The sequence below is a fragment of the Ambystoma mexicanum genome, chromosome 9 (genome assembly GCF_040938575.1).
Source record: "Ambystoma mexicanum isolate Mex_15411 chromosome 9, UKY_AmexF1_1, whole genome shotgun sequence".
Classification (NCBI taxonomy): Eukaryota; Metazoa; Chordata; class Amphibia; order Caudata; family Ambystomatidae; genus Ambystoma; species Ambystoma mexicanum.
The window spans coordinates 18,540,395-18,552,432 of NC_090931.1; the positions used below are offsets into that span (position 1 = coordinate 18,540,395).

Below are 12,038 nucleotides of genomic sequence, written 5' to 3' on the forward strand. Positions count from 1 at the left end.
GAGATCTACCACCAACTTGCTGCTTGGAGAAGCGGCTGACCCTGAGGGAGTTGGAGGCGGATGAATGAAGAGCTCGAGAAGGAAGATATTTGGCAAGAGAAAGTTGAAGGTATTGAGGCCCCACCCCCCAGAAGGCCTTGTGAGCGATGCAGAGGGGTTTGAACTTAATCCTCGCAGCCACTGGGAGCCAGTGCAGATATTTCAGTCCTGGAGAGATACGATCCCTGGCCTTGAGGCCAAGGACAAGTCTTGCAGTCCTGTTCTGGATGAGTTGCAGAGGGCGGAGAGTAGAAGCAGGCAGATTTAGAAAGAGGCTGTTGCAGTAGTCCAGGCTAGAAAGAACCAGAGCTCTGGAGACAGTGAGCTTCTGGGGGAAGGAGCGGAAAGGAAGAATACCTCTGAGGAGGTGCAGCTGGCAGTGTGACTTCTTAGAGACGTCAGAGATGTGAGGAGAGAAGGAGAGTGTGGAGTCGAATATGACCCCGAGGTTTCAGCATCACAGGTGGGAGCAGGAGAAGGGTCATTAGGACCACAATGCATTAAACACCCAAAAGAAGTCCTATGTCTCTGTGAAATAAATACTTCTGACATTTTATATGTAAAAGAACTCTTTTTTTGCAAATAGGAAAATGTGTGTAAATCCTAAGCATTACATCACCCAGGTCCTTCCAAACGTTTGGGTCATTCTACCCAAACAAAACGTTCTATAATCGCTATGTACTCCACTGTGCAAGTGGTTTTTTTATCTGGCTACAGGACCAAATAATTTCTCAAAACAATCCAAAACAGAAAATACATAGAGTACACACCTATGGTGCCCACTTAAACTCTAGTAAAACAAAAAATTGAAAAAAAAGAACATTGTCATGCCTCTTTTCCCACTACCAATCCTTCCCATTTAACATTCTTCCCTTTTTTCTACTTCCTTTGCGTCCCCCTTCCACCCGCTTCCTATTTCTCTACTGCTTTATCATCCTCCCTGTCACCCTCTTCCCCTGCTGCTTTCTCATCCTCCCTGTCACCCTCTTCCCCTGCTGCTTTCTCATCCTCCCTGTCACCCTCTTCCCCTGCTGCTTTCTCATCCTCCCTGTCACCCTCTTCCCCTGCTGCTTTCTCATCCTCCCTGTCACCCTCTTCCCCTGCTGCTTTATCATCCTCCCTTTCACCCTCTTCCCCTGCTGCTTTATCATCCTCCCTGTCACCCTCTTCCCCTGCTGCTTTCTCATCCTCCCTGTCACCCTCTTCCCCTGCTGCTTTCTCATCCTCCCTGTCACCCTCTTCCCCTGCTGCTTTCTCATCCTCCCTGTCACCCTCTTCCCCTGCTGCTTTCTCATCCTCCCTGTCACCCTCTTCCCCTGCTGCTTTCTCATCCTCCCTGTCACCCTCTTCCCCTGCTGCTTTCTCATCCTCCTTGTCACCCTCTTCCCCTGCTGCTTTCTCATCCTCCCTGTCACCCTCTTCCCCTGCTGCTTTCTCATCCTCCCTGTCACCCTCTTCCCCTGCTGCTTTCTCATCCTCCCTGTCACCCTCTTCCCCTGCTGCTTTCTCATCCTCCCTGTCACCCTCTTCCCCTGCTGCTTTATCATCCTCCCTTTCACCCTCTTCCCCTGCTGCTTTATCATCCTCCCTGTCACCCTCTTCCCCTGCTGCTTTCTCATCCTCCCTGTCACCCTCTTCCCCTGCTGCTTTCTCATCCTCCCTGTCACCCTCTTCCCCTGCTGCTTTCTCATCCTCCCTGTCACCCTCTTCCCCTGCTGCTTTATCATCCTCCCTTTCACCCTCTTCCCCTGCTGCTTTATCATCCTCCCTTTCACCCTCTTCCCCTGCTGCTTTATCATCCTCCCTGTCACCCTCTTCCCCTGCTGCTTTCTCATCCTCCCTGTCACCCTCTTCCCCTGCTGCTTTCTCTTCCACCATTTCACCCTCTTCCCATTTCTATACTGTTTTCTCTTCCGCTCTTTTACTCCCTTTCAATTTCTTTAATGCTTTCTCATCCTCCCATCCACCCTCGTCCCATTCCTCTACTGCTTTCTCTTCCTCCCTTTTCCCTTTTCTTTTCTGAATTCTATCCCTCCCTTTCACCCTCTTCCCCTTTCTACATTGCTCTCTCTTCTTCCCTTTCACCCTCTTCACCTTCCTCTACTGCTTTCCCTCCCTCCCTCACTTTTGCCTTCTTCACCTTTCTCTACTGCTTTCCCTCCCTCCCTCCCTTTTGCCCTCTTCACGTTATTGTACTGCTTTCTCTTCCTCTCTTTCACCCTCTTTCCCTTTAACTATTGCTTTCTCATCCTCCCTGTCACCCTCTTCCCTTGCTGCTTTCTCATCCTCCCTGTCACCCTCTTCCCCTGCTGCTTTCTCATCCTCCCTGTCACCCTCTTCCCCTGCTGCTTTCTCATCCTCCCTGTCACCCTCTTCCCCTGCTGCTTTCTCTTCCCCCTTTCACCCTCTTCCCTTTTCCTTGCTGATTTATAGTCCTCCCTTTCACCCTTTCCCCTTTCTCTATTGATTTCTCTTCCTCCCTTATACCCACTTCCCATCTGTCTCCTGCCTTCTCTTCTTCTCCTCCACTCTGTTACAGTTGCAGTTCGTCCCTTTTTAATCTCTTCCACCCAGTGGCATAGACGACACCGCCCCTCAATTCTCAGGGCCCATCCTGCCACATAACATGCATAGAAAGGGATATGTGTGAAGGGATCAACTCCTCCTGTCGAAGAGTTAAAGGAACATAGCAAACACTTAAAGGGGTCAGACGCAATCTCACAGCAATTCCAGAACAAATAATGTTGATGGTACTGCCAGTCAGTTGGCTGGAATTACCACCAGATTACAAGTGAGATAAGGGCAGAATTCTCCATTTTGCATAGAGCTCCATGGGCATGTTGTAAGCAGTAATTCCGTTGCAGTTTACATGTCATTTTTTGGGAGGCAGCGCGAAGGAGCTACTGCAGGCTAAATGATGGATGCAGATCCTACACTGTAGCCTGCACTGTACACTGTACCTCCAAAGCCATCATTCACAGTTGCAGGAAACTTGTGGTAAAGTGGCAATAAATCTGTTACCGCCATTTTAGTTCAATTTTTTGCTGCATCACTGAACTCGTAATGAAGTCCCATGTTTTCTCTATTTCTGTAGCTTCCATGAAAATGAATGGTTCCTGGGCCACACAGGCAGTGTTTGGGGCAGTATTTCCCTTCTCTTGACCACTCAGTCTCCTGCACTACGTCAGCATCACTCCTTAACTCCTATGATTCTCTTCCCAGACCTTCCCACTTGCTAGAGCTCAGCCTGGGAGCACTGTATGGACCTTAGTGCCTCTTTATGGTGCTGTCTTTATTGACTATGAAGTCTGTACTGAAAGTCAAGCATTAACAACATTTTCTAGCCAGCCTTCGGAAAAGGATGTACGTTAAAAGAACGTATTCTAAAAGATCGAATTACAAAATTACAGAGCCCATTTGCCGGCATTTTGTGATTCGATCTTTTGGGATTTTGCCCGTTTGTCCCCCGCACTCCCTTTAATGTGTGCAGGGACCCCCCTGCAACCTCCGCAGCCCATAATACCGAACTGGGGGTGTGGGGGAAACCCAGCAACCTCTGCTCACCTGTTCGTTATTATGGGCGCCGATCTAATTCAGTATGCCGAATGCACACGAAACGTGCATTCGGCATTTTAGATTCGATCTTTTCATCCATTTCTGTGGAGAAAAAAAATGTGATTACACCATTCGAGACCAAACAGTACCCTGAAGCCACAAATGTCCAAGGGGCACCACTGCTCTAATGCCATGGGCGGCCGAACAACACTCAGCACAGCTAAGGATGCTGAACATTTCACTGAGACTCCACCCTGCTCAACACCACATCGACAGGGTGGGGCACCACGTTCAATGTGGAGTAGAGTCAAAATCATGCGTAAAATGCATGTGTAAACATGTTATGCCAGATTGTTACTCTGCTACACATTTCCATGGACTTGTTTGCAGCGGGGGAACAGAATTACCGTTTCCGCCACCCCCCATCCTCTTCGCCAGACAAATGTGCAAGCACTTATGCCAGCATACATTTTCATACTGGTACAAATCCTGTGAATTCCTATGGAATCCTCCTGCTTAATACACCAGCACAAACTGACCACAAAAGTGATGGGTGGAAGGTTTCCAATTAATCTAAACCACTGGCAATTGCTCTGGGCAACCTTCCACACCACCGTTTTTTAGCCCGTCTGCGCCATTGCAAAAGGGGACCAGCCATGTGCAAATCAGTCAGCAGCTGCCGCCACCGAAGGTAGCAGCCCAGCCCGAACTGCTTGGCCAGGTCCCCTCTGCACAGAAAACCAAGCAACCCCAGACATGTTTCGGCCTTGTTGGGCCTCCTCAGTGAGGTGCAGCCTGGTTCCCTGTGGCGCAGCGAGCAAGGGACCCACCTCTGGGCATACCCTCTCTCACAAGGAGAAACAAACTGACCACAAAAGTGATGGGTGGAAGGTTTCGAATTAATCTAAACCACTGGCAATTGCTCTGGGCAACCTTCCACACCACCGTTTTTTAGCCCGTCTGCGCCATTGCAAAAGGGGACCAGCCATGTGCAAATCAGTCAGCAGCTGCCGCCACCGAAGGTAGCAGCCCAGCCCGAACTGCTAGGCCAGGTCCCCTCTGCACAGAAAACCAAGCAACCCCAGACATGTTTCGGCCTTGTTGGATCTCCTCAGTGAGGTGCAGCCTGGTTCCCTGTGGCGCAGCGAGCAAGGGACCCACGTCTGGGCATACCCTCTCTCACAAGGAGAAACAAACTGACCACAAAAGTGATGGGTGGAAGGTTTCGAATTAATCTAAAACACTGGCAATAGCTCTGGGCAACCTTCCACACCACCGTTTTTTAGCCCATCTGCATCATTGCAAAAGGGGACCAGCCATGTGCAAATCAGTCAGCAGCTGCCGCCACCGAAGGTAGCAGCCCAGCCCGAACTGCTAGGCCAGGTCCCCTCTGCACAGAAAACCAAGCAACCCCAGACATGTTTCGGCCTTGTTGGACCTCCTCAGTGAGGTGCAGCCTGGTTCCCTGTGGCGCAGCGAGCAAGGGACCCACGTCTGGGCATACCCTCTCTCACAAGGAGAAACAAACTGACCACAAAAGTGATGGGTGGAAGGGTTTGAATTAATCTAAACCACTGGCAATTGCTCTGGGCAACCTTCCACACCACCGTTTTTTAGCCCGTCTGCGCCATTGCAAAAAGGGACCAGCCATGTGCAAATCAGTCAGCAGCTGCCGCCACCGAAGGTAGCAGCCCAGCCCGAACTGCTAGGCCAGGTCCCCTCTGCACAGAAAACCAAGCAACCCCAGACATGTTTCGGCCTTGTTGGGCCTCCTCAGTGAGGTGCAGCCTGGTTCCCTGTGGCGCAGCGAGCAAGGGACCCACCTCTGGGCATACCCTCTCTCACAAGGAGAAACAAACTGACCACAAAAGTGATGGGTGGAAGGTTTCGAATTAATCTAAACCACTGGCAATTGCTCTGGGCAACCTTCCACACCACCGTTTTTTAGCCCGTCTGCGCCATTGCAAAAGGGGACCCGCCATGTGCAAATCAGTCAGCAGCTGCCGCCACCAAAGGTAGCAGCCCAGCCTGAATTGCTAGGCCAGGTCCCCTCTGCACAGAAAACCAAGCAACCCCAGACATGTTTCGGCCTTGTTGGGCCTCCTCAGTGAGGTGCAGCCTGGTTCCCTGTGGCGCAGCGAGCAAGGGACCCACCTCTGGGCATACCCTCTCTCACAAGGAGAAACAAACTGACCACAAAAGTGATGGGTGGAAGGTTTCGAATTAATCTAAACCACTGGCAATTGCTCTGGGCAACCTTCCACACTACCGTTTTTTAGCCCGTCTGCGCCATTGCAAAAGGGGACCAGCCATGTGCAAATCAGTCAGCAGCTGCCGCCACCAAAGGTAGCAGCCCAGCCTGAATTGCTAGGCCAGGTCCCCTCTGCACAGAAAACCAAGCAACCCCAGACATGTTTCGGCCTTGTTGGACCTCCTCAGTGAGGTGCAGCCTGGTTCCCTGTGGCGCAGCGAGCAAGGGACCCACCTCTGGGCATACCCTCTCTCACAAGGAGAAACAAACTGACCACAAAAGTGATGGGTGGAAGGTTTCGAATTAATCTAAACCACTGGCAATTGCTCTGGGCAACCTTCCACACCACCGTTTTTTAGCCCGTCTGCGCCATTGCAAAAGGGGACCAGCCATGTGCAAATCAGTCAGCAGCTGCCGCCACCAAAGGTAGCAGCCCAGCCCGAACTGCTAGGCCAGGTCCCCTCTGCACAGAAAACCAAGCAACCCCAGACATGTTTCGGCCTTGTTGGACCTCCTCAGTGAGGTGCAGTCTGGTTCCCTGTCAACCACAAATGTCCAAGGGGCACCACTGCTCTGATCCATGGGCGGCCGAACAACACTCAGCACAGCTAAGGATGCTGAACATTTCACTGAGACTCCACCCTGCTCAACACCACATCGACAGGGTGGGGGACCAACCAAAAAGCACAATTAAGCTCACGTGGGGGACCACGTTCAATGTGGAGTAGAGTCAAAATCATGCGTAAAATGCATTTGTAAAAATGTTATGCCAGATTGTTACTCTACTACACATTTCCATGGACTTGTTTGCAGCGGGGGAACAAAATTACCATTTCCGCCACCCCCTATCCTCTTCGCCAGACAAATGTGCAAGCACTTATGCCAGCATACATTTTCATACTGGTACAAATCCTGTGAATTCCTATGGAATCCTCCTGCTTAATACACCAGCACAAGGAAGGCGGATTCCATAGGAATCCATAGTAAATGCTGTCTGCCGTACGTACATCGCAGGCAGCATTTACTATGTTTGACATTAAGTGCACAAATAAGGCATTTTACACCTACAGGTTTCACTTCCTAGTGCAAATGACTAAAATAACAGGTCCCCCCACCCTTCATGCATCTTACACATTTTATATTCATTTTTATTACGGGAGGGAACAAGGGAATGAAAGGCAAACATAACAATGAAAGAGAGAGGTGGTCCTACTAGGCCTTGTGAGCCTTCAGAACATGCAAGTTCCGAGAAAGAGATGGGATGAGGGAGAGGGGTAAGTGCTAGGAGTAACACTGAGTGAAGTGCTAGGGAGTAATTTGTCGGCAGCTGTTAAGTGACTGGCAGAGAAAACTTGATAGGAGTGATCAACTTCCAGTAAATAAGTGCAGGCCAGTGGGCGTGAGAGGCATGTGCTGTGAGTGGCCAGAGGCTGATGACGATTGGGGGTCGGAGGCCAGGACCCAGATGGACACATAAGGGAACTGGTCACCAATCTCAGCAACTGTGGTGTTAGCAAAGGAGGGAGTGGGAAAGGAGGAGGTGAAAAGGAAAGTCTTGTGGAGCTTCTGGAATTTGAGGAGATTGTGCTCAAGACGAGGAGGAAGGGGGAGACTGTTCAAAAGGAGAGAGCCAGCTGTAGAAAGAGATCAACCACCAGCTCGCTGTTTAGTGAAACGCTTGACATGCAAAGAGCTGGTGCCGGAGAAATGTAAAGATCTGGAGGGAGAGTATTTGGTGAGAGCCAGTGTAGATAGCATGGTCCCCAGGCCCAGGCAGCCTTATGGATGATGCAGAGGGATTTTAATTTGACCCTGCAGCAACTGGGCGCCAGTGTTGAGTTTTTATGGCTGGAGAAATGTGGTCCCTGGGCTTGAGGCCAAGGATAAATCTTGCAGCTCGATTCAGGATTAGCTGGAGGGGATGTAGAGAGGAAGAGGGTAGATTAAGGAAAAGGCTATTGCAGTAGTCAAGCCTAGAGAGTACCAGAGCTCTAGAGACATTGGCCCTCATTACAACCCTGGCGCTAAACCATGGTGCTATTAGCACCATGGTTGGTGCTGGTGTTGTAACGAGTCCGCCATGGTGGAATGGGGAAATACCGCCCCATTGCAAGGTTGGCAGGGCGGTATTTCTCCATTTCACCATGGCCCTTCCCCATTCCCATTTCTGCCCCATAGGGCTCAATGGGACTGGGGAAGGCGCTAAGCACGGTACCGCAAATTGCAATACTGTAATTAGCACCAAGGTCCCTTTGCGGCACCCTACTTTAACAGCTGGTAAAACCAGCCGTTAAGGTCGGGTCCCGCAAAGGGACCTCGTAATCAGGCGTTAAGGGTTTAATGGCGCCGACACCTTTTACGGCGCCGTTAAACCCTTAACGACAGGGTCGTAATGACCCCCATTGAGCTACTGGGGGAAAGAGGGTAAACGAAGGATTCCTTTGAGGGGGTCGAGTTGAGAGTGGGCCTTCTTGGCAAGGTCCTGGATGTGAGGGAGTAAGGAAAGAGAGGAGGTAAAGATGACTCCAAGGCTTTTGGCTTCAGAAGGAGAGGTGGGAGAACCCATAGATGGTGGCCAGAGTGGGGAGAAGAAAGAGGGAGCAGGAGTCCCAATGGGAAGAATCTCAGTCTTGCTGGCATTGAGGCAGAGATCACTGGCGGCACACAAGGACTGGATAGCAGATAGGCAGTCCAGAATGATGGAGGAAGTAAGGAGAGGATCAGAGGGAAGTTTTAAGAAGAGTTGTTTGTCATCTGCATAACACTGGAAGTATGGGGAGAATGTGGAAATTAGGTATAAAAGCATAAGATAGATGTCAAAGAGCCAGGGAGAAGGTTTGGAGCCCTCTGGGATGCCACAGCTGGAGATAGCAATGTGAGAGTAGAAAGAGCCAAAGATAACCTGGGAGGGACGTCATTGAGGAAGGAGGTCAGCCAGTCCAGTGCCCACTCCGAGATACCAAGGGTATTGTGGAGCCGTATTATAAGGATAGAGTGGTTGACCATGTCAAATGTGGAGGAGAGATCAAGTAGAATGAGAATAGCAGGAGAGCTAGAATCAAGGGATGCAAGTTGTTCTTCATGGGTGTCAGAAGAACAGTTTCCGAGCCTCTGGATGCTCTAAATCCAGATTGATGGTCGTGTAGGCAACCAACAAGCTCAATATGCTGGATCAGTTCGGGGAAGACCAGCTTCTCCAGGAGTTTCCCAAGGAAGGGGGTGATAGAGATGGGGCAGTATTTAGTCAGACAAGGCGGGTCTGCAGAAGGTTTTATTCAGGAGGGGGCGCACAAGAGAGTGCTTGAGGGAAGATGGGAAAGACCCACTAGTAAAAGAGTGATTGCAGAAATCGGCAAGTGCAGGGGCAAGAGAGCCAATATTGTCCTCAATAGTTCTGGAAGAGGAGGGGGAGACCTGTTCGGAGGAGATCTTCATAGAGCTGACAACACTAGTGACCTCATAAAATGGGATAGGAGAGAGGGAGGAGAGAAAGGCGGGGGGTGGGTGGTCATAGGTAGAAGAGGGGTGGGGAAAGGAGTGGGGGAAAGGGAAGAAAGAGTACTCACGATATCCTGAGATTTTGCAGTGAAGTGTGAGGCCAGTGCATTGCAGAGGGCCTGGGAGGGAAGAGGTGAGGAGGAGACTGCGGAAGGGTTGGCTAGTTCCTTGCAGATTTTAGAGTTCAGCTGTGTTGTTGGAGGCACCAGAGATGCAAACATGGATACAGGCCCTTTTATTGGAATGCGCCCCCAGCTCCCCTCACCTCCGACACTACTCCAGCCAGCCCCCTCAAGCCCAGACACCACCCACCAGCCCTCCTCACGTCTTACACTACCCCAGCCAGCCCCCTCAAGTCCAAACACCACCCACCAGATCCCCTTACATCGACACCACCCCAGCCAGCCCCCTCAAGACCACACACCACCCACAAGCCCCCTCACCTCTGACACTACACCAGGAAATCCCCGCAAGCCCATACACCACTCACCAGCCCCCCTCACCTTCACCACTACCCCAGCGAACCCCCCTCAAGCCCAGACACCACCCAGCAGCTCCCCTCACCTCCAATACTACCCCAGGCAGCCCCCTCAAGCCCAATCACCACCCACCAGCTCCACTCACCTCCAATACTACCCTAGCCAGCCCCCTCAAGCCCATACACCACCCACCAGCCCCCCTCACCTCTGAGACTACACCAGGCAGTCTCCTGAAGCCCAGACACCACCCACCAGCCACCTCACCTCTGACACCACCCACCAGCCTCCTCAAGCCGAGACACCACCTACCAGCCCCCCTCACCTCCGACATTACACCAGCCAGCCCCTGAAAGTCTGCCACCCTACCAGTCCAATGTACTGCTGCAACTCACCTGACCCTCTGTGGTATGCTTCCACCATGAAGCAGACCTCCAACATGTCCATCACCTACACGATCAACTGGAAGCACTGAAGATCAATCCAGGACCGGAGCATCTCCTGTCACTCCCTGGCAGACATCAACTGGATAGCACAAAATTACACCAACAACACTGTAGCCACCACATCCACATGTGACATGTGAATGCAATGCAAAGTGGAATGTGCACATTGGCCAAGGGTCATTGCAAAGGCATGAAAGCACAGCAAGTGAATGTGTGTTGAGGACAGAAGCATTGGGCAGATCCATGAACAATGACTAGGCGCATTGCAGCCTAAGCATAAGTAGCCCGGTGGTAGAGGTGGGAAAGTCCCTGTCAGGGACAACATGACAGGCCTGCACATGGGTGATGAAAGGTCAGTTTGAGAGTGCATGACTCAGTGAGACAGTAAATGTGTGCTGCCACACAGAAACAGCAAACATGGCAGAGGTTGAGCATGACATGAGAGCAGGAAGCAAGTGACTGCACACGTCATGTGTACAGGCCACCCATCCACAGTGGGCCTACCTCCCACCGCAGCACGCACAATGCAAAATGCAGACTACAGTGAATAGAGTGTGGGCACACACACACAATCCCAAGCATGTGCAAAGGGGACATATGCACAACAGCGGACCTGAAATGAAAACAAAGCAAAAGTGTGCAAATACACATGAACAGGGTGCAATCCATCCACAATGAGAGTCAACAATAAATACATAACACATCCACACATCACTACAACCATGCCTTATGTACATCATCACACACACAACAGACGCCTCCATGCCAACCACACTGACACACTGATGCCACACATGCAGTGAAGCTGCACACGTAATGGAAAATTAAAATCATCCAGTGCAGCCTCCAGTCTTCTGATGGCCTCACCCCCACATGTCAGGCACATGTGCATCCCTCCACCCCTAAACATCACAGCATCAACATGACTCACACAGGCATGGCACAATACACATGACCTGCAATGAAGAGATGCACTGGGTGAAACGTAAACAATAAAATGCGCAGACAGACAAATGAACTGCATGACGCGTGGAATGTAACCAGATAAAACCTGAGATAGTGAATGGGGTAATTGTGCTCACTGTACAATAATCATCAAAGTGTTGCGGGGTGTCGTCTTTTGCTCCCCCAGGTTCCATAAGGTTTACCTTAGTTTGATTTGCAATTGTAAATTTGGGTACCTGAGTGTGGCGCGTGTCCCTTTCAATTGGTTTATAACTGGTCTTTGAATATTAAACAATAAGGCATATGGACTAAATTTGAGAGAAAATGCCTGTTGTTGAGATGTGTTTTGACCAACACTGGTCTTTATCAAAATAGGGCAATTGTTCTTAGAGAATCCTGTCACTCAGAGGGAGAGTGAGCTCTCTGTATATGTAAATAAATTGGGATGAATTCCCTAAATCTTGAACTAGTATGGATCTCTGTGTTATGGAAGGAACCAAGCCTGATTGCATGCCACGTTCTAATTAGATCGGTTGATCAAACCGATTGAAAGGGGTACGCGCCACACTCAGGAAAAACAGGGCAGGAATGTCCAAGAAGTCTGAGGTAAAAGAAGAAAACATAAATGAATCCTATTCCTAAAGAACTATAAACATGAAAAACTGGGAAGGAATGTCACTGATATCCGGGTGAAAATTAAACCTATACCTAAAGAACTATATACAACGGCATTGGGCTAGTCCTCCTCACCAATTTAAGACAACGTTTCGACCAGGGCTGGGTTTGCGCTGTTGCACGGCTCATGTGATGGCCGCAGCCTGAGTGTGC

The 12,038-nt window shown here is 50.5% G+C and overlaps 1 protein-coding gene across 1 annotated transcript; it reads right to left on the reverse strand.

The window, feature by feature from the left end:
* Nucleotides 1–951: 951 nt before the first annotated feature.
* On the reverse strand, nucleotides 952–1,917 carry LOC138487225 (high mobility group nucleosome-binding domain-containing protein 5-like). The gene has a single exon (XM_069613863.1). The coding sequence runs from the start codon at nucleotides 1,915–1,917 to the stop codon at nucleotides 952–954; it is 966 nt and encodes a 321-aa protein (XP_069469964.1).
* Nucleotides 1,918–12,038: the final 10,121 nt, after the last annotated feature.